At 45.3% G+C, this 23,013-nt stretch overlaps 1 protein-coding gene across 6 annotated transcripts in view; it reads right to left on the bottom strand.

The window, feature by feature from the left end:
- The window catches only part of FERMT2 (FERM domain containing kindlin 2), a 92,781-nt gene extending 87,983 nt beyond the window's left edge, over positions 1–4,798 (bottom strand). For 2 of the 6 annotated variants that reach the window (XM_066273747.1, XM_066273748.1), the window contains exons 1-2: positions 4,492–4,798; positions 3,950–4,115 (exon numbers count right to left, since the gene is read on the bottom strand). In XM_066273747.1, the coding sequence (XP_066129844.1) occupies positions 3,950–4,106 (157 nt within the window). In that variant the 5' untranslated portion in view covers positions 4,107–4,115; positions 4,492–4,798. The remainder of the gene's footprint in view (positions 1–3,949; positions 4,116–4,491) is intronic. The other 4 variants (XM_066273750.1, XM_066273749.1, XM_066273751.1 and 1 more) reach the window with 3 other exon arrangements.
- Between the last annotated feature and the right edge of the window lie 18,215 nt (positions 4,799–23,013).

Genomic DNA, 23,013 nt, shown 5'->3' with positions numbered 1-23,013 from the left:
CCGCCTGCGCCTGACCAGGATCCACCCGGCACACCCACCAGGGGGCGATGCTCTGCCCATCGGGGCGTGGCTCTGTTGCGACCAGAGCCACTCTAGCGCCTGGGGCAGAGGCCAAGGAGCCATCCCAGCGCCCGGGCCATCTTTTGCTCCAATGGAGTCTCAGCTGCGGGAGGGGAAGAGAGAGACAGAGAGGAAGAGAGGGGGAGGGGTGGAGAAGCAGATGGGCGCTTCTCCTGTGTGCCCTGGCCGGGAATCGAACCTGGGACTTCTGCATGCCAGGCCAACGCTCTACCACTGAGCCAACCGGCCAGGGCGCACGTAAGTTGCTCATAGATGGCTTTCTCATATGTGCATGGATGGGGGCGGGAGGGGGGTGCTCCATCTGAGCCAGTGACCCCTTGCTCACTCCAGCAGCAACCTTGGGCTTTAAGCCAGCGACTATGGGGTCAAGTCTATGATCCAACACTCAAGCTGATGACCCTGCACTAAAGCTGATGAGCCCTCATTCAAGCCGGTAACCTGGAGGTTTCAATCCTGGGTCCTCAGCATCTCAGGACAATGCTCTATCCATTTCAATACTGCCTGGTAAGGCTCATTAATATTTTTTTAATTTGTTTAATTAAACTGCACAAGTCTGAGATAGAAAGTATACCTTTACAATAAGGCTCACCCTAAAGGGCCAATCCACAGGCTTGTGTTATAACTTTTTTTTTTTTTGTATTTTTTGTATTTTTCTGAAGCTGGAAACGGGGAGAGACAGTCAGACAGACTCCCGCATGCGCCCCACCGGGATCCACCCGGCACGCCCACCAGGAGCAAGGCTCTGCCCACCAGGGGGCGATGCTCTGCCCCTCTGGGCGTCGCTCTGCCGCGACCAGAGCCACTCTAGCGCCTGAGGCAGAGGCCAAGGAGCCATCCCCAGCGCCCGGGCCATCTTTGCTCCAATGGAGCCTTGGCTGCGGGAGGGGAAGAGAGAGACAGAGAGGAAGGAGGGGGGGGTGGAGAAGCAAATGGGCGCTTCTCCTATGTGCCCTGGCCGGGAATCGAACCCAGGTCCCCCGCACGCCAGGCCGACGCTCTACCGCTGAGCCAACCGGCCAGGGCCTATAACTTTTTTTTTATCACAGGCCTCTTTGAGAACCTAATGAAAGCTAACAAGCCTCTTCCCAGGCCCTGGCCAGATAGCTAAGCTGGTTTAGAGTGCTGGCCAAATACGTGCAATATGCAAAGGTTGTGAGTTTGATCCCTGGTCAGGGCACAGGCAGGAACATATCAATCTCTCTCTCTTTCTCCCTATCTCTCTAAAATCAATCAATAATTAAAAAAAAAAACAACTTACTGATCAATGTCACCCCCATTAAATTGAATTTTCTAAAAAAGAAAGAAAGAAAGATACCTCCTCCCAGAAAACTCCACAAGTGCAAGTACACACAAAATTTGAACACAGTATTAAGGGGAGAAATCATTGTAAAAATCTATTAATCCCAGAGAAGCAATTCTTATCACTGATTATAAGGGTAAACAGCCTTAAAACACAATGCTTTAGTATATATTTATACACAGTCTAATGAGAACAAGGGTATCATATAAGCATCTGAAGTTTAAAGTTGTAGGTGAATGATGAGATAGCTTCTGTTCTGAGGAACCATAACTGTTCCAAGGCTACTGAAGCTCATTGGTCCTAATTGTCCATCCCTGCTCTGCAATCCTGAGACATAAAGACCCTGTGCCATTTCATTCCAACCATAAGCTCCACCTCTTATCATCTAGACTCTGTAAACCGCTTTGATCTATATACTTTAGCTACTCTTAACAAGTAGTCATTCAGTCTGTTTAACACCTTCAGTGACACAACACAGGGCTTCAGGGGGCAGGTCACTCCAGTTTTAGGCCACTCTAAAGAATTATATATAAGTTCCTTTCTAATTTTACTAGACTGATTTATAAACTTTAAATGGTGCTCTGCTGAATCTTTCCTCTATTTACTTGCCAATAAATAACAAAATAGTTTACCATTCAAAGTATCTAATCCTAAAACCAGGAGCAAAAACCCACTTAGCTTTACTTGTACCAAACAGCAGTCAGAATTATGTTGATAAACATTTTCTATTTGGAAGTCAGAATATTAAGAGGATAAATACTGGTTAAGTTCAAGATGCAAGGTGTCCATATACACAGCATTTCCTACCATGTTGGGCTTTTTACTATATAAGAAATTTAAAATGCACGAACTCTACTAAGAGATTAAGATTACAGTCACTTAAAATTAACATCAGTTCTCTCCACAAATAGTTTATTCTCTATATTTCTATTTTTGCCTGTGATTCTGTAATAAACAATTCTAACCAATGCAATACAAATATAGAAGTCATTATTTATTCATTAAAGGCTGGCTCTCAAGAACTACAAATTGTCTCAGTCACCTTCAACAGCTCCTTTTTCATAATGAGAAAAATCTCTTGTTGAAACCAGTGTTATTAATAAGGTCTATTAATCATATAAAAAGCAATCTGATTTAGATACATGTTTCCTCTGAAAACAAAGGACATATAAAGTTATTTCTGATATTTTCTTCTTTAAATAATCCCACACTAGTGCTGAACAAAAAAGGTTCACAAATATTTTGCAAACTGTAATTGATTTACTCAAATCAGATGAGAAAAATGTGAACCACCAGTTAATTGGATATAACAATACAGCAAAATCTCATTTTCAAAGAACTACCCAGGGGGATCTCTTTCCTGGGCTGTCTTACAGAGCCAAACAATGCAGTCTGGAGGAGGAGGCTACCTTGTAAGGAGCTTCTTTTTTGGCACTTCAATAATTAAATTTCCTGCAGGGATACAATGACAGCCTACCTAAATGAATTCTGCCTTATTTAGCAAATTTGCATTGGGCACTACTCCAGTAAGTTTACATGGTAGGTATACAAAAATCTCTTGATAAGAAACAAATTTCCTGATAAACACTTCTCTACTTTTCCAGAACAGCTTGAAGAAGGAATGCTATTTAAAAAAAAAAAAAAAAAGTCCAAAAGCCTAAAAAGACTATGCCACACTTATCACTTTATCAGAGCTGCATTACATAAAAAGGCACTTTAAATCTCAGAAAGACAGTCCTCCCAGCATTTGTCTTGTGATAAAATTGTATATTGAATCATTTCAGTATTCTTCCAGCTGAAAATGGTTACATCCATCACACAAACAAAAATGTGTGCTACTGTGAAATTTCTTTACATTTCATATTGTTGGTTACCCAACTATTTAAAATTGAGTCAGTTTTAAACCAACTCAATATATATCTGTACCCAAGCAAATACTGTCAATCTCAAATTAGCTTCATGTCTGTTCTTTTAACACAAAATTCTTTCACTAGTTTGTTATTAATATAAAACTGAACGCTCGAAATAGCTTACTTAAAACACTAACTATAGACAGTCAAACACTGCCCCACCCCTCGTAAGCGTGAATGACTGGAACATTATTTCAGTCCACTCCACGCAGCAGTACAGCTAGCTATAGAACCTTCACACAGGCGCCAGAAGTTGCACATTTTCCATCAGTTTATTCTTAAATAGATTTTGCATCATCCTCAATACCAAACCTCTCCAACATTCAGGAACACTGAAGATAAATAATTGATAAGCACATGCCCTGCAATATCCCTCTCTCGACATACACTTGGGCACTTTTCTCATTTCTTTTAACGTGAGCTCGCTAAACGTAAAGAATTAAGTTTATGAACTGACAGGCTGGAAATACACTGTGAACATTTCAAAGAGTAACAATACAAAACAAGGTGCAAAAGGGGAAAAGTCTATTTGCTCTTACATTTTTTTTTTTTAAAAAGTATTTGCGGGACGCCAACCAAGATTTCTAAAATCCACCCCTCCCCCCCCCACCCCGAGTCTGGGAGGTCGTCACTTGGACGCGACTGGGATGCTACTCACCGAGTTTTTCCACCAACTTGAGCATCACCCCTCCTATGTGCACCTCCCCGGTCACTCTAAGGGTCACATCGCGGTTCAGGTCCGTAACATGAACACTCAGTTCCCACGTTCCGTCCGCATAGCAGCCATCTGGCATCCTTATCCCGTCCAGAGCCATGGCTCCTTCCTGCGAGCACGGAGGAAATGGCTCTCGTTAGCGTCACTCCTCCCAAGGCAGGCGAATCCCACCGAATTCGTGCAGTCGGCCGCGGGGTGGGAGAAGGTGAGGACCCCGGGGTTTCCGCACCAACTCAGGAGAGCGGCGGCGGGGGCCGGGCTGGGCAGCCCTGTGCGCCCCCGCGCCCTTCCCCGGCGGCCGTCCCGCACTCCCGCCCGCGGCGGCCACGACGCCGCCCGGCCCAAGCCTAGCGGACCCGGCGGGCTTCACCTGCCCGCCTGCTGGCCGCACCCCGGCCCGGGGAGACGCCGCCACGGGTCCACATTCCTCCTCCTCCGCCCGCCCACCCGCGCTTCCCTCAGGTCCCGCCGTCCCGGCCCCTCACCGCGCTCCTCGCGCTCCGGAACCGCGGCTCGCGCGGCAATAAGCGCGGAGGCGGTGGCTCGCGGGACAGCGGCGTCCGGTCCCCGGCGTCAGCCGGCGAAGCGCAGCCTCCCGGCGGGAGCGACTAATGGAGTCCCGTCGTCGCGGCCCCTCGCCTCTCCCCCGGTGCTCCACCCCTCTCTCCCCGCCCCCTCAGCCCGAGTCCGGCTGGGGCTGGGCGCGCCGGCTCCCTCCTCCTCGCCCGCCGAGCCGCCGGGGCGGGCGGGCAGCCGCGCCCTCCCCCACCGTCCCCGCGGCCGCGCTCGGGGCAGGGGGCGCGCGGACTCGGGCTGGGGCGGGGCGGGGCGGCCGGCGTGCGGGGGCGGGGGCTGAGCCGGCAGGCGGGGGGCGCCCGCGGCGGCCGCAATCTCAGCCCCGCCGAGCCGCTGTCCTTTTATGGAAATGAAGGACCCGGCGTAGGGATAGAATCCAACATCCGGGCTCTCGGCGGGACCTGAGGAGGGGGAGCGCGGTGGGCAGCGGGCTGCTCCCTTCCCCGCTCGCGTCTCGCTCCGGCACCCGTGGCAGTGGGTGTCCGCGCTCCCAGCGGGTGGAGGGGACTTGTCTGTGAGAAACGGCCACAGGAAATTCCCAGGGCAAGGTCGTGTTCAGGGAACAAAGTCCCTCCCGCCCCCTCCCCATGCCTGGAGCGAGTCCAAAAGCCTCGGGGCGGTGAGGCGGTGAGACGTGCGGCACTCCGGGAGCTGGAGAGACGGGTGTGGGACATGAAAACTAAAAAGTAAATGCCCAGGCCAGCTCCATGAACATCCCACGAAAGAATGAGAAAACCCAGAGGGAGGAGAGCCACAAAAATTGCTTTGTAAGTAATGTCCGGCACGGCCAGCAACTCCTACTGGACTCCCAAGAGTTTGCACGCGCTCTTAACCCATTCAGAATCTCCAGCCAGAAGTGAGCCAGGTCCGTCCTACGATGCTCTTGTTTCAGAGAAAAAAAGGGGAATCAGTACTGTGGTTCTTTTTACTTAGAAACTTTCTACAACTATGTCTCTGTATCTCTATAATCAACTTAAATCTAACAGTCTATGAAGACTTTTAGATGGATATACCTCCTCTACCCCACCCGCAGCCACACCTTGAAGGAATTTTAATAGTTCTGGACCGGTGCCAGCAAGTACAGGCGAAGCACTAAAGAACCTCACCTGTTGAGACTGCCTAGCGATGGAGACTGGTCCTCCTCCTTCCCAGTTTACTTTCCCCCATGTACTGTTGCGCTCTGGGGAGTGGGCTCTATCCAGAAACAGCCGGGGAAACTGCCTCGTTGGCAAATGCTTGGCTCAAAAACAATGTAGGTTAGGAAGACTCATAAGCTATCCCGGGTCCCATAAAAGACCCCAGTTTTTAAAGTCTCAACGAAGTCTTGAGTTGTGTCAAACACTTAAACGAGGAACCCACCAGATAAATAAGCCTTCATTCACCAACACAATTGGGGAAAACCAGGTTAGAGGCCTTAAGAAAGGGGTGGGGCCCATAAAGGAGTGAAAAGAGCAGCGAAATTTAGTCAGATGCCAGAGGTTTGGCACAAAAAATAGGGAAAACCACTATAGTATTTTCAGCTAGTCATCATGGAGAAATTGATGCCTTGAGTCTAGTCACTCCACTTTCCAATTATTTCTACCCAAGGAAGTTTTAAGTAGTTCACTTGGAACCAGAAAGGAAGAATGTTTATGTAAATTACAGTGTTGAAAATATATAGGAAAATGTTTTTAATAAAATAGGGAAGTGTTTGTTGGGGAACAAAACTGTACATACAGCTGTAAAGTCAGAAGCTTATCCATTCTTTTTTAAAATGTTTATTTTATTGATTTTAGAGAGAGGAAGGGAGAGAGCAAGAGAGAGACAGGAACATCAATCCATTCCTGTGTGTGCCCTGACTGGGGATCAAACCGTAGTCTGTGTGCTGCAGGATGATGCTCTAACAGAGTTATCTGGCCAGGGCACAAACTTATCTATTTAAAATTTAGAGAATAAAAGTCTAGAAGGAAACACACTACAAAATTAAGAAGCTGTCTGGGTGTTGAGATCATGGGATATTTGTGGGGGAGGTCTTTTATTCTTCTTAACATGTATTTTATAAAAACTCCAAAGCTTTACATTCAGAGCTTTTTTTTTTTTTTTTTCAGAGAGAGTCAGAGAGAGGGATAGACAGGGACAGACAGACAGGAACGGAGAGATGAGACGCATCAATCATTAGCTTTTTTGTTGCGTGTTGCGACACCTTAGTTGTTCATTGACTGCTTTCTCATACGCGCCTTGACCGTGGGGCTACAACAGACCGAGTAACCCCTTGCTCAAGCCAGTGACCTTGGGTCCAAGCTGGTGAGCTTTTGCTCAAACCAGATGAGCCCGCGCTCAAGCTGGTGACCTTGGGGTCTCGAACCTGGGTCCTCGGCATCCCAGTCTGACTCTCTATCCACTGTGCCACCGCCTGGTCAGGCTCAGAGCCCTTCTATCACCAGCTCAAATTGTATTCATCATCTCTACTTCTTTGTGCATGTCATTACATTCACAATGATAGGGCAGCTACCAGATTCCTGGGCAGGGTTTTCAGGGCTTTACTTGTCTTTTTTTTTTTTTTTAATATCCACAAATAAGCCCTGCTGGGTAGCTCAGTTGGTCAGAGCATCATCCCGATACACCAAAATTGTGGGTTTGATCCTGGGTCATGGCACATGCAGGAGTCAATCAATGAATGCATAAATAAGTGGAACAACCAACAGGTCTATGTTTCTCTCTCTCAAATAAATTTTTTAAAAAGGTAAAATCTACTTTAAAAAATATATGTATATCCAAAAATAAAACACGAGTTCTTTGAGAGCAGGAACTTCAAATTATTTGCATTGCCCACAAATTTACAAATAGCTTGGCACAAAATGGAAACATGATCGTACCAAATCAACACAAATGTCAAGGAAACAGTTGGTCTTTCTCATGGAGAAAGCTCATTATTGGGGAAACCCTGGGTTTTAAGTTTTACATGTTTATTTCCACAAATTGTCCCAAAAAAGATTTATGGCACTGTATAAGGATGCATAAACTATGAGATCGAATACATTGTCAATGTCAGAAAACAAGGAAAAATAAAAAAAAGGCCAGAGGCAGTGGGACAGGGATTTACAATGGAAGCTGGAATGAGGCTAAGAATTGTGCCTAATGACCTTCCCAGGTTCCCAGGTGCTCCAATAAGTTCCGAATAACTATGGCTTCTCAAACATGCCTTTACAGATCTAAAAAGACCCTTTCGTTTGTTTTTTTTTTATTGATTTTAATTTATTGTGTTTACATAGATTCTAGTGTTGCCCCGAATGTTTCCCCCTCCCCCGTATTCCCCTCAACATCTCCCTTGCCCCCCCCTACAGCGCCCTTCCCCCTTCCCTTCAGGTTTATCCCATCCTATTATCTCCTTTCCCTCTGTCCTCTTTTCCTCTGGTCCCTTTGATCTCTCCTCTGTCTCAATTCTGTTCCTCAGTTCACAGTGTTTATTGGATTCCTCAAATGAGTGAGTTATATGATATTTTTCTTTTTCTGCCTGGCTTATTTCACATAATAGTTTCCATGTCCATCCATGTTGTCGCAAAGGTAAGATTTCCTTCTTTTTCATGGCCCCATAGTATTCCATTGTATCTATGTACCACTGCTTTTTAATCCATTCATCCACTGACGGACACTTGGGCTGTTTCCAGATCTTCGCTATTGTGAATAATGCTGCCATAAACATGGGGGTGCATTTCTCCTTTTGAAACAGTGCTATGGTGTTCTTGGGGTATACTCCTAAAAGTGAGATAGCTGGGTCAAAAGGCAGTTCGATTTTTAATTTCTTGAGGAATCTCCATACTGTTTTCCACAGTGGCTGCACCAGTCTGCATTCCCACCAGCAGTGCAGGAGGGTTCCGTTTTCTGCACATCCTCGCCAGCACTTATTCTGTGTTGTTTTGTTGATAAGCACCATTCTGACTGGTGTGAGGTGATATCTCATTGTGGTTTTAATTTGCATTTCTCTAATGATTAGTGATGTTGAACATTTTTTCATATGCCTATTGGCCATCTGCATGTCCTCTTTGAAGAAGTGTCTATTTATTTCTATTGCCCATTTTTTGATTGGATTGTTTATCTTCCTGGTGTTGAGTTTTACAAATTCTTTATAAATTTTGGTTATTAACTCCTTATCAGACATATTGTCAAATATGTTCTCCCATTGTGTAGTTTGTCTTTTTATTCTGTTCTTATTGTCTTTAGCTGTGCAAAAACTTTTTAGTTTGATACAGTCCCATTTGTTCATCCTGTCTTTTATTTCCCTTGCCCGTGGAGATAAATCAGCAAATATATTGCTGCGAGAGATGTCAGAGAGCTTACTGCCTATGTTTTCTTCTAAGATGCTTATGGTTTCACGGTTCACATTTAAGTCTTTTATCAATTTTGAGTTTATTTTTGTGAATGGTGTAAGTTAGTGGTCTAGTTTCATTTTTTTTGCAGGTAGATGTCCAATTTTCCCAACACGATTTGTTGAAGAGACTGTCTTTACTCCGTTGTATGCTCTTACCTCCTTTGTCAAATATCAGTTGTCCATAAAGGTGTGGGCTTATTTCTGGGTTCTCTGTTCTGTTTCATTGATCTGTATGCCTTTTCTTATGCCAGTACCAGGCTGTTTTGAGTACAATGGCCTTGTAGTATAACTTGATATCAGGAAGTGTGATACCTCCCACTTTATTCTTCCCTTTCATTGCTGAGGCTACTCGTGTTCTTTTTTGGTTCCGTATAAATTTTTGGAATATGTGTTCTATATCTTTAAAGTATGTCATTGGTAAAAGACCCTTTCTAAATATATCCTTTCCCTTAGACAAATTTGTCAAAGCCAACTTTCATGTCTCAGAAACCCTTTTAATACTCAGCTTCCATATTCTAGTCCTTTTCTCACTCTCCTGTGAGTTACTTTCTGAATTCCCCACCTCAGTGCCTACTACACTGACTGCTGCCCACTTGTATGAATGTTCCCTGCATTCAGTGACAGAGGAGGGTAGGTGGGGTTTTTTTGTGGGTTTTTTTTGTATTTTTCTGAAGTTGGAAACGGGGAGGCAGTCAGACAGACTCCCGCATGTGCGCCACCGGGATCCACCCAGCATGCCCACCAGGGGGCGATGCTCTGCCCCTCTGGGGCGTCGCTCTGCTACAACCAGAGCCATTCTAGTGCCTGAGGCAGAGGCCACAGATCCATCCTTAGCGCCTGGGCCAACTTTGCTCCAATGGAGCCTTGGCTGCGGGAGGGGAAGAGAGAGACAGAGAGGAAGGAGAGACCTGTGGTGGTGCAGTGGATAAAGCATCGACCTGGAAATGCTGAGGTCGCCAGTTCAAAACCCTGGGCTTGCCTGGTCAAGGCACATATGGGAGTTGGTGCTTCCTGCTCCTCCTCCCCCTTCTCTCTCTCTCTCTCTCTCCACCCCCCTCTCCTTTCTAAAATGAAAAAAAAAAAAAAAAAGAGAGAGGAAGGAGAGGGGGAGGAGTGGAGAAGCAGATGGGCGCTTCTCCTGTGTGCCCTGGCCGGGAATCAAACCCGGGACTCCTACACGCCAGGTTGACGCTCTACCACTGAGCCAACCAGCCAGGGCCTAGGGTGGGTTTTAATATTGTGAATTGTAACCCATTTCTTTACATTTGTAATAGCTTAATTATATCATAGCTTTCTAAGAGACTTGACTAGCTTTTGAAAACCAGCAGTTGATGTCTGAGCAGTACAAAGTGCAGGAAGGCGGTGACCCTCCACTGAGTACCACTGGAAGAATAATTAGGTTAGGATGTGTGCCGCTGGTCCCTTGGGGCCTTCTTTTTAAATATTTCAAGTTGTTGCTTGCTTTGAAGATTTAAGAAGAGCCAGACTTGAATCTCTGAAATGTTGTTTTTTTCTAGCTTATCAAGTGAGACTTTCAAGTGCATTTCTTAAATGTTTACTTCCACCTGAAGTTTTTCAGTGTATTCAGATATGGAATCCTGTCTAGAAACTCTAGGACAGTGCAATACTTGTGGTACTTACATCATACTGAAAAGTAGCCGAGAACTCCAGTGTTTGGAAGAACAGCTCAAGCATTGAGAGCTGCAATATCCAAATAAGGTACCAAGCACTGGACTTAGATTTAGACTAAATGATACCTCACAGATCTGCCGTCAAATGCAGCCCTCCAGCTTGGTAATCCTCAGATTGACTTCAGCTTTTTCTCTGAGCCTAAACTGTGCTTTATATTTCTAGAAGATTAATACAAAATATAACCACAGGGTCTGGAAAAAAGAGAAGTTGGGGAATATAAGAAAACTAAGAGGTTTGTGTGAGTGTGAATGTGAAAGGGCGGTTTAAAATGCTCTTAAAAAATGCCGAATGAGGCCAGCAAGATGAAATGTAATGAATTATTTCTGTCAAATGCCAGGTGAGCAGAATTCTCTCTTTGTCTCAGGGATTGCCACAATTGGAACAAACTGGTAAAGCTACTAAGGAGCAAGAAATCAAGGGGCATGAGGTGTGAACTCAGAATGGAAGGGAAGGTTGTAGGGGCCACTTTTTTCAGTAAGGGTAGACAGTCGCTTTAAACAGCAAGGAAAGGGCTGGCAAACTGAAGAACAAGGAAGATTTGCTAGGAGTGGAGCTCTTTCTACATCAACCTAAAGGAGGGCTCACTGGGGATAGGTAATGCTTGCATTTACTGCTCTAGATTATAAAAAGTGAAAAAAAATTTCCTTTGATTAAGTTGCACATCATTTCATCTTTGAAAAATTCTCCTCCTGACAAAAAGATGAAATGTTTATACATTTGTTCATACTAACAAGGTAGCTAATTGGGTGGTTAGCACTGTGCAGGCAGGGCACCAAAACAGACATGTAAGCATATAACTTGTCACAGACTCTTAAGGAACATCTTATATAATGCAGGAGTCTTATATTTAAAACATCAGAAAGGATATTCACATACAAAAAGAACAAAATCAGACCTGTGGTGGCGCAGTGGATAAAGCGTCGACCTGGAAATGCTGAGGTCGCCGGTTCGAAACCCTGGGCTTGCCTGGTCAAGGCACATATGGGAGTTGATGCTTCCAGCTCCTCCCCCCTTCTCTCTCTGTCTCTCTCCTCTCTCTCTGTCTCTCTCTCTCTCTCTCTCTTCCTCTCCTCTCTAAAAAAAATGAAAAAAAAAAAAAAAAAAAAGAACAAAATCAGACTGCTACCTTATACCATAAACAAAAATTAACTCAAAATGGATGATAGACCTAAATGTAAGATCTACTATAAAATTCTTTGTGGAAAACACAGAAGACAAGCTTTGTGGCTTTGATTAGGCAATGGCTTTTTAGACATAAAAGCAAAAGCAACAAAGGGAAACAAAATCGGGCCCTGGCTGGATTGCTCGAGGATAAAGCATCATCTCAGAAAACCAAAGTTGCGGGTTTGATCCCCCGGTCGGGTAGGAGAAGCAATGAATGAGTGCCCAACTAGAGGGAACAACTAGGTGAAACAATGAGTTGATGCTTCTCTCTCCCTTCTCCCCTTTCCCTTCCTCTCTTTCTCTCTCTAGTCAATGAAAAAAATAAAAGAAAACAAAATTGAATTTTATCAAAATTTAAAATGCCTTCACATCCACTGAAATGACATGATAAAAAAAGGTGACAGAACAAGTTTTGGATAGGATGTGGACAAATTGCAACCTTCATTGCTGGTGGAAATGCAAAATGGTCAGCTGTTTTGAAAGGTAATTTAGCAGTTCCTCAAAACATTAAACATAGAGTTATCAGACAGCCCAACAATTCTGCTCGTAGGTATATAGCCGAGAGAATTGAAAACATGTCCACACAAATTCTTGTGTATGAATATTAATAATAGAACAACACAAGGTTGTTTCAAACAATGATTCATAAAATAAATCAGAAAGGCCTGACCAGGTGGTGGCGCAGTGGATAGAGCGTTGGACTGGGATGCCGAAGACCCAGGTTCGAGACCCCGAGGTCGCCAGCTTGAGCGTGGGCTCATCTGGTTTGAGCAAAAGCTCACCAGCTTGGACCCAAGGTCGCTGGCTTGAGCAAGGGGTTGCTCGGTCTGCTGAAGGCCCGCGGTCAAGGCACATATGAGAAAGCAATCAATGAACAACTAAGGTCTCACAATGAAAAACTGATGATTGATGCTTCTCATCTATCTTCATTCCTGTCTGTCTGTCTGTCCCTGTCTATCCCTCTCTCTGACTCTCTGTCCCTGTAAAAAAAAAAAAAAAAAAAAAGAAAAGATATAAAAAAAAAAAAATCAGAAAGGAGCCTGACCAGGTGGTGACACAGTGAATAGAGCATCGGCCTGGGATGCTGAGGACCCAGGTTCAAAGCCTGCGGTCACCAGCTTGAGCGCAGGCTCTCTGGCTTGAACGTGGGATCATAGACGTGACCCCATGGTCGCTGGCTTGAGCCCAAAGGTCGCTCACTGGCTTAAGCAAGGGATCATTGGCACATATAAGAAAGCAATCAATGAACAGCTAAGGTGCCGCAACGAAGAACTGATGCTTCTCATCTCTCTCCCTGCCTGTCTGTCTGTCCCTATCCGTCCTTCTCTCTGTCTTTCCTTCTGTCTCTATCTCTCTCACTAAAAAAAAAAAATCAGAAAGGAGAAAAACTGTATTACTCTAAATTGTGAAGTACAGACCCACTTTGTGGACTAGGATGACCTAGCCTCTAAAAGGAGGTCACCAGTGAAGTCATGGAACATTTTAGGAAGGAGATAACTAAAATGGATCTGGAAGAGTAGACAGATCTATAAAGAGTAGTATGGAAAATCATGAGGCTGAAGTGCACATGGCATGCTCACCAATCAGGGAGAAGAAAGGAAGGACAGCCAGGGAGATGCTTGTGGGAAGAGTGAGTGGAGTGAGGCCAGACCAGGGAGAACAGAAGTTTAGACTCTGAGATAGAAAAAAGGAGCCATTAAAAAATTGGCTGGTGCATGATGGTAACATCGCGAGAGCAATGTTCAAAAAAGATTAATCCAGTACAAATATGCACACTGGATTGAAAAGCTATGGACTCATATCCAGAAGGTTGGTTTGGAATTTGCTTGTAGCTTAGATGTAAGAAAAGGCCCTTGGTTGGTAAGGTAACAGCGGGTGGAGGGCAATGGGAATTTCAACAGAATCATTATCTGCTTTTGAACATTTTGGTGTTCCTCAAAACAATTTTGAGTTTTTATTATTATCCTTATTTGATATAAATTAACTGATGGTCAGATTGGTCCTCTGGTTGTTTAACTTATCCAAACCCACACAGCTGGTATACGGAAGAACTGGAATTAAAACCTAGGTCTGAAAAGTCATAAATGCTCCAGAGTTTTTATGTTTGGGTGACCAAGAACAGTGGAGTTACTGTACTGAGAAACGGAAGTTGGGGGGAGCTGATTTCAGGGAGCAAAAGAAAGACGAGATATTTTAAAAAAAGAAATATTGGAGCTCTCCCTTCTGGGAGCACGCATATGCCTTCCTCCTCCTCCTCCTCCTCTTCTTCCCCCCGGGCTCATTTTTCTTGCCTCTCTTTTTCTCCTAAGCTCTAAGTCAGTGGTCCCCAACCTTTTTTGGGCCACGGACTGGTTTAATGTCAGAAAATATTTTCACGGACCGGCCTTTAGGGTGGGATGGATAAATGTATCACGTGACTGACACAAGCATCAAGAGTGAGTCTTGGATGTAACAGAGGGAATCTGGTCATTTTTAAAAAATAAAACATCGTTCAGACTTAAATATAAATAAAATGGAAATAATGTAAGTTATTTATTCTTTCTCTGCGGACCAGTACCAAATGGCCCACGGACCGGTACCGGTCCGGGGGTTGGGGACCTCTGCTCTAAGGGACCCTATGAGGCTTGCAACCAGGGGAGCACTGGGCAGCAGCAGCTCATCCTAGGCTAACCCCATGGACCTGTCTCTGACTTTCTTCGTGACCAATAAATTCTTCTTTTACTTGCTGCAAAAATAAAACAAAGTAAAATGAAGTAAAAAAGAAATATATATATTAAATTTGGGGTGAAAGCCATATATCCCAATGGAAACATTTAGAGGACAATTAGATATATAAGATTGGCTATCTTGTGAGAGAATCCAATCACACAGAGAAATCATTAACATAGAAGCCAGCCATAATGAATGGCTCAAACCCCACCCCCCCAAATGAGACTGACCCTTGGGTCACTTCTCCCCAAAGGCAAAAGCAAGAAAAAGAATCATCTAAGTCAACAAAGAAAGGATCAGAGGTGGGAAAGGAATCAGGTTAGGCCAGTGTCAAGCAAGCCAAAAAAAAAAAAAAAAAAAAAAAAAAGAAAGAAAGAAAGAAAAAACATTTTCAAGAAGGAAAGGGTGATCAAGGGTGATTGAATGATGCAGAGAAGTCTAGGAGAATAAAGAATGAGTGAAGAACATGAGGCCTCTTAAAAATTATTGCTCACCTTACAGAGGACAGTTTTGTTGTCAACTAAAGACAGGTTTGAAAGAGTTAACAAAGAAAAAAAGTTTATCAGGGAAAGTAAAGCAAGGAATAGGATGGTAATTTGGAGGTGCTTCAGGAGCAAAGATGCTCTTTTGAAAGAAAGGAGACCTTAGCATGCATAGAGACTATGGAAAATATAAGGGGGAAGATAGTTGTTTAAAACTAAAACCAAGCCCTGGCCCGTTGGCTAAGTGGTAGAGCGTCGACCTGGTGTGTGGATGTCCCAGGTTCGATTCCCAGTCAGGGCACACAAGAGAAGTGATCATCTGCTTTTCCACCCCTTCCCTGCCTTCTCCCACAGCCATGGCTCAATTGGTTTGAGTGTATCAGACCTGGGTGCTGAGGATGGCTCTGTGGAGCTTCTGCCTCAGGTGCTAAAAATAGCTTGATTGCGAACATGGGCCCCAGATGGGCAGAGCATTGGCCCCAGACAGAGGTTGCTGGGTAGATCTCTGTTGGAATGCATGCAGGAATCTGTCTCTATATCACCTCTCACTTAGAAAAGAAGAAAAAAAAAACTGTAACGGAGATACCTCCTTGGATTACCTGGAATAATCTCAAAGATTCAGGGGGAAATAGGAGCAGCCCTGGCCAAGGCAGAGGCAATACACACCAGTTCGTACGAACAGGACTGGATTATTGGAAGGGTCTAATTTTATAAATGTGGAGAAGCACAGCAGGATACAGCACTGCACATAAACGTTTAATAAATACTGCACTGTTTTTTGTTGGTTTTTTTTTTTTTAATACTGCACTGTTAATATTAGTCAGCCAGCAGGTGGGGCTGGCTGGGTTATTGTGCTGATCAACTGGATGTCCTCCGGAGGTCAGATTCGGGCTGGGATGTAAAAAAGGAAGGATGTGATTAAGAGATTATTTCAGTACATCTAGGACAGAGATTCAAAGGCCCACAAAGGAAAACCAGTGTTGACAGCATAAATGCCAACTTGCCCAGCCCAGAGGTGCTGCTGGGGATCAGCTGGCCTGGGGACAGTATGGCCACTGCTTATAGTCATTGGAAGGACTCAGGGCAAGGGGCCAAGCCCTGCAGCCTTTATGCAGTCAATCCTACAACCCAGGAGAAACTCCGACTTGATTAGCATTTCCTTTCTAATGAACACTCTAGGCTCCTCCCTGATTTTCAGTGTTATTTATTGTCCTGTTGGTTCCTCCCAGTTTTTGGTAGCAGTTACATTGCTGACTCCCAACCCCCATTCTGAGAAATGATCCCTCCCTATCCTTTGTGCTTTGTGTCACAATGTCCTTTCAAATGCATAAACCCTCCATTCTTCCCAAATCAGGAGTTGCAGTTCCACTAAAAGAGCCAAACCAGAAAGTTACCTACAATTCCAACTGCCCTAGGGCCAACTCAGTCCAACTTGGAAGGACAAAGTGCTTTTTATCTACTTGCTCCTAAGAAGGTGCTCAGGTGACCAAGAATTGACCATAGCTGAACATCACCATCTGGTGCCTGGGAGGTGTCATTGCAAATCTTTTCTCTTCCCTTGAACTAAATCCAGTAAATCATTCATTAAGAATTTAGTAAGCAAATAGAAAAAGTGTCCCTGCACCAATCTAAAGATAAACTTTTCATTTTCGTGTTTTTTTTTTTGTTTTTTGTTTTTTTGGTTTTTTTTACAGAGACAGAGAGAGTCAGAGAGAGGGATAGACAGGAACGAAAAGATGAGAAGCATCAATCATTAGTTTTTCCTTGCTCATTGCAACAACTTAATTGTTCATTGATTGCCTTCTCATACGTGCCTTGACCTCAGGCCTTCAGCAGACTGAGTAACCCCTTGCTTGAGCCAGCGACCTTGGGCTCAAGCTGGTGAGCTTTTGCTCAAACCAGATGAGCCCTCGCTCAAGCTGGCGACCTCGGAGTCTCGAACCTGGGTCTTCCGCAACCCAGTCCGATGCTCTATCCACCGCGCCACCGCCCAGTCAGGCCACTTTCATTTTTTTTTTTAATTTATTATTATTATTATTTTTTGTATTTTTCCGAAGCTGGAAACGGGGAGAGACAGTCAGACAGACTCCCGCATGCGCCCGACCGGGATCCACCCGGCACGCCCACCAGGGGCCACGCTCTGCCCACCAGGGGAGATGCTCTGCCCCTCCGGGGCATCACTCTGTCGCGACCAGAGCCACTCTAGTGCCTGGGGCAGAGGCCAAGGAGCCATCCCCAGCGCCCGGGCCATCTTTGCTCCAATGGAGCCTCGGCTGCGGGAGGGGAAGAGAGAGACAGAGAGGAAGGAGAGGGGGAGGGGTGGAGAAGCAGATGGGCGTTTCTCCTGTGTGCCCTGGCCTGGAATCGAACCCGGGACTTCCGCACACCAGGCTGATGCTCTACCACTGAACCAACCGGCCAGGGCCATTTTCATTTTTTGATCCCCTTCTCTCTTTAGGACTGAGCTTTCAGAGGTATCCACCCTGTTCCCACATTAGCAGTTTCTTTCTACTTCATCTAATTTTCTCTTACCTTCCTCCCAGATCACTGCCATTGCCATATAAACAGACTCTATAGTCGTCCATTTATAGAAAAGGAAGGGTTCTTTCTTGATCACATATTGGTCCGCTACCGGTTTACTGCTATGGTCCCCTTGAGCACAAAACCACTCAAATGAAATACCTGTATACATTATCTCTACTTCCTCAACTCTAGATTACTTCTTTAACTCACCCCAAATTGTTCTGTTTCCACCATGCCACCAAAACATTCTTACATCACTAATGACCTCTGTGTTTGCAAAACACGGGATGCCTTTTTCGTCCTCTTCTTACTCAGCACGCAGCAGTATTAGATGCTTGTCGGCACTCTTTCTAATTGCTCGCTCCACCTCGAAGTCTGAGAACTGCCATGTGCTTGTTTTTCTTCTACTCTTGGTCCACTTTTTTCAGACACCCTTCCTGGTTTCTTCTCCTCTAGCCGATCTTTAAATTCAGCATGGTAGGTGTGGGCAGATAAAATATGTTATGCTCACTTTGTTAAAGATGGCGCTGCCCACGTGGAAGCTCATTGCCCAGGTGATGGTATTGGTTGCCCTTCTTGCTTGGGATGGGCATGATTATATTAATGTGTGTTGGAGGCTGGCTGTGGGCAGGCAGGATCCTTGTAGCCTAGGGCTTGGTTTTGGGACTAAGCCTTTCCCATCCTTTTTGATGTGTGGTGGTGTACTCTCATGAGGAATCCCATTATGCCTCAGATAAGTGAATTTGTATCAGAAACTTCCTTGTTTGTATATTGGATTAAAGGTTTTGGTTTCTACACTATGAAGTGGGGCAGACTGGGAGCTTGCTCTTTCGGTTCCTGAGATTAGCATTAAAGGGGAGAGCAGAGAAAGGCAACGTGGAGGAGGCCAGGAGAAGCAGCCAAGATGGTGGAGTGTTGAGGGAGAAGCCAGTTTGTGCAGAGTTTGTGCAGGGAAGGAGATGGGGAACAGAGGTGAATAAGTCTGGTGAGCTAGAAACCTTTGTTTCTAGGAAATTCGGATAAGTCAGTGGCTTTGGGAGCTGTGAATGCAAAGGGAAGTGTTTTCCCACTGTATGTATTTCTTGCCTGCTGGGTGCAAGCTAGGATTAAAAGTAATGGCTCACCAGTTTTTGGCTCCATTGTTTCATTACCGCCTGTTCAAATCTAATGTGAACCTTCATGGGCCAGGCGGCTGTGATGGTGGCCATGGCAACTGGCTTTATAGCCCCCTTCTGGGACTTCTTATCTTTTCTCTCTATATTCTCTCTTTAGCTGATTTCCTCCTATTCAAAATCCTGTCTCTATGCTGATCCCCAAAGGCAAGACCTGCCCTTGGGGCTCCAGACTTGGAGATACGTATGTAGTAGGCATGTCAAACTAACATGTGCACCATGAGACTGATTTTCCTCCAACAGCTATTCCTGTTCCCATGCTTTCCATCTGAATAAATGACATCAGCATTGCTGAGATTAAAATCTAAAACTCAGCCTTGATTTTCCAACATTCCTTTGCCTCCCCTCTCTGATAACTACATATTTCCCCATGTATAAGATACACCTTAATTTTAGGGCCCAAAATTTGAAAAAAAATGTATTACATAAAGTTGTTGAACTCAAGTTTTATTCATCATAAACTTCATACAACTCCTCCTCACTGTCAAAACTCCCATCCATTAGCTTGTTCTCATCTGTGTCTGATGATGAATCATTGTCTTCATATATTGCCTTGTCCTCAGTTCCATCTATGGCATTTGAAATGTCACAACCACTGTATAAGACGCACCTAGATTTTAGACCCCAAAGTTTTCAAAAAAGGGTGTGTCTTATACATGGGGAGATGTGGTAATTTAATGCTAAGTCTGTCTTCAAAATAGATCCCAAGTTGATCTGCTTCTCTCTGTCCCCACTGTCACACCCTAGTCCTAGCCTCTGCCTTCTCCCTAGGATTATTTATTCAATCACCTCCTAAGTGCTGTCTGCTCTTTCCAGTCTGTTTCCTACACAGTAGCTAGAGGGATCATTTAAATATGCACATCACAACAGTTACTCTTCTCTTAAAAATATCAGTAGCTTTACATCATAGTTAGAATAAAATCCAAACTCCTTGCAAAGCTCAAAAGGCTTTACAAGATCCGGGCAGACCTACTTCGCTGACCTCCTGCTCACTGACTCTGGTCTTACCGGACTCCTCTTTCTTTTTTCTCAGAACTTGCCATTTATTACCCTGCCCTCAGCCTTTTCCCTGATTCTTCCCATGACTGTCTCTTTCTCAGCCCCAAGGTCATCTCCTTCAGAAGAGCTTTTCCTGGCCACACTGTTTATAGAAGCCTTTGTCCCTATCCCCGTAAAACTTAAACAAAAACTTGCAATTACCTTATTTGTTTGCTTACTTGTCTCTCCCTGACCCAGCCTTCCTCTCTGCCACTAAAATGTGAACTTCTTCATCCCTTCACCCTTTTCCATCCAGCCCCCCAACTCCCTTCCCTCTGGCAACCATCAGTTTGTTCTCTGCATCTATAAGCCTATTTGTTCTGTTGGTTCATTTATTTTGTTCTTTTGATTGGTAGTTACAAAAAACAGTCACAGGGATATAAAGTTCAGCATAGGGAATATAGTCAATAATGTTGTAACAACTATAATGCCAGGTGAGTACTTGAAATATCAGGGGAATCACTATGTAAAGTATATGACTGACCACTATGCTGTACACCTGAAACTAAAACAATATTCAGGCCCTGGCCGGTTGGTTCAGCGGTAGAGCGTCGGCCTGGCATGCGGGGGACCTGGGTTCGGTTCCTGGCCAGGGCACATAGGAGAAGCGCCCATTTGCTTCTCCACCCCCCCCTCCTTCCTCTCTGTCTCTCTCTTCCCCTCCCGCAGCCAAGGCTCCATTGGAGCAAAGATGGCCCAGGCGCTGGGGATGGCTCCTTGGCCTCTGCCCCAGGCACTAGAGTGGCTCTGGTCGCGGCAGAGCGACGCCCTGGAGGGGCAGAGCATCGCCCCCTGGTGGGCGTGCCAGGTGGATCCCAGTCGGGCGCATGCGGGAGTCTGACTGTCTCTCCCCGTTTCCAGCTTCAGAAAAATACAAAAAAAAAAAGAAAAAGAAAAAAATAATATTCAATGTCAACCATAATTGAAAAATAAAATAAAAGAATGGAAGCTCCTTGAAGGCAAGTGTAAGACCAGGGACCGCCGCCACCTTGGCCATGCAGGTGCAGGTTCACATTAGATTCGGGCAGACGGTAAAGAAACAGCGTAAAGAAACAGCGGAGCCAAGAACTAGTGGGCCATTCCTTTATTCTAGCCTCACACCAGCCAGCGAGTAAACACACACAAGGCTCTAAAACCCTGACACATTCTCCAGTTCCACAACCAGGAGAATCTTCTCCGTTTTTTTCCTAAAATCAAAGGCCCCCACCAGTCTCAGTCACCTCTGGCTCCCTACCTGCAGACCTTCTCCCTTCTTCTCTCTACACAAACTGGCTTCTCCTTCAGCTCCCTGCCATTGTGGCTTCCTTCTTCCTTCTCCTTCTTCTCTTTTTCTTTTTAAAACTTTTTGGCATGAAACCACTCCTCCAGCAAACATTATCATAACAATGGCCCTTCCCAAGCAGGAAGGTAATCTGCAATTTGCAGTCAACTGCCCTGCTCTAAGGACAAGCACACACGTGGCTGCCCAGCACTATTTTTAACAATAAAAGTGAGCAACCTCAAAAAACATAAATTTTACAAACTCATTTGCCCAACAGCAGGAAACTTCCAGTTGCATCATGATGCACAGTTCCATAGATACTGTAAATGTAGTCCATTGTGAATGAAGTTCCCTGTGGCAACCTGGCCTCATCTGCCTATTTCTAGCCATAACCCCCAGTACCTAGCACAGTGCTTGGCACATGGCAAGTGCCCAATAAATAGTTGTGGAAGGAGCCCTGGCTGGTTGGCTTAGTGGTAGAGCGTCGGCTTGGCGTGCAGGAGTCCCGGGTTCAATTCCCGGCCAGGGCACACAGGAGAAGCGCCCATCTGCTTCTCCACCCCTCCCCTCTCCTTCCTCTCTGTTTCTCTCTTCCCCTCCCGCAGCCAAGGCTCCATTGGAGCAAGGTTGGCCCGGGAGCTGGGGATGGCTCTGTGGCCTCTGCCTCAGGCACTAGAATGGCTCTGGTTGCAACAGAACGATGCTCCAGATGGGCAGTGCATCGCCCCCTGGTGGGCATGCCAGGTGGAACCTGGTCAGGCGCATGCGGGAGTCTGTCTGACTGCCTCCCCATTTCCAACTTCAGAAAAAAAAAAGTTGTGGAAGGAGTAGAAGAATGAAATGTAGCCTTTAGCCTTTGCCTATCAGAGCATCATCCAGAAACACCAAGGTTGTGGGTTCCATCCTCAGTCAGGGCCCATATGGGAAGCAACCAATGAATGTACAACTAAGTGGCACAACAAAAGAATGCTTCTCTCTCCCTTTCTCTCTCTTTCTCTTTTTCTCTCCCTCTTCCTATTTCTATCTCTCTAAAAATCAGTCAATAAAAAGAAAAAAAGGATGGAATGTAGTATGTCTACAATTCAGACAGTGCTCCCAAGGCCCTGACTGATTGATCCTGAATACCTTACCAGTCTCATTGTGTTTTCTTTTCCCTCTTTTGGCTCTACTTTCAGTTCCTCTTCCCACACAGATTCCCTCCAGCCTCAGGGTTTTTGGAGAGGGTTTCCTCTACCTAGACACTTCTAGTTCCCCTCTAACTCTTTGTCTACCTAATGACATTCTTCTTCTTCTTCTCCTTCTTTTTAAGTGAGAGGAGGGGAGATAAAGAGACAGACTCCCACATGCTCCTGGACTGGGATCCACTCAGCAACCCCTGTCTGGGGCTAATGCTCAAATCAACCCAGCCAACTTCAGCACCTGGGGCAACGCTTTGACCAACTGAGCTATCCTCTGCGCCTGGGCTGATGCTCAAACCAATTGAGCCACTAGCTGCGAGAGGGGAAGAGAGAGTGAAGGCGGAGAGGGAGGGGATGAGAAGCAGATGGTTGCCTCTTATCTGTGGCCTGACCAGGGATTGAACCCGGGACTCCACATGCCAGGCGATGCTCTATCCACTGGGCCAAACAGCCTAATGACATTATTCTTAGTAAAAGGTGAAAGATTTATGCGATCTGAAGAGAAACCAGAGTATGTTCGACATTATTCTTTAGATATTAGTATGTGGCAGGTACTGTTAATGCTCTGTCTTGCTGATGGCTGGTCTAGAGCAATGGTTCTCAAAGTGTAATCCCTGAACCAGCAGCATCAGCATCACCTGGGAATTTGTCAGAAATGTATTCTCCAACCCCACCAGACCTACTGAATTAGAAACTCTGGGTTGGGGTCCTGAAGTCTGTGTTTTATCAAGTCCTCTGTGATTCTGGCAATTTGGGAACCATTGGCTTATAGTGTCCATTCAAGTTTCAGATGTTCCTTTGCCTGAGGGAAAAGTTGCAAGTACTGAGATTTTAACATCCCTGGAGTGACCCTTTACTAAGGGG

This window comes from Saccopteryx bilineata, chromosome 4 (assembly GCF_036850765.1).
Source record: "Saccopteryx bilineata isolate mSacBil1 chromosome 4, mSacBil1_pri_phased_curated, whole genome shotgun sequence".
Lineage (NCBI taxonomy): Eukaryota > Metazoa > Chordata > Mammalia > Chiroptera > Emballonuridae > Saccopteryx > Saccopteryx bilineata.
This window is presented reverse-complemented; position numbering and strand designations above follow the sequence as displayed.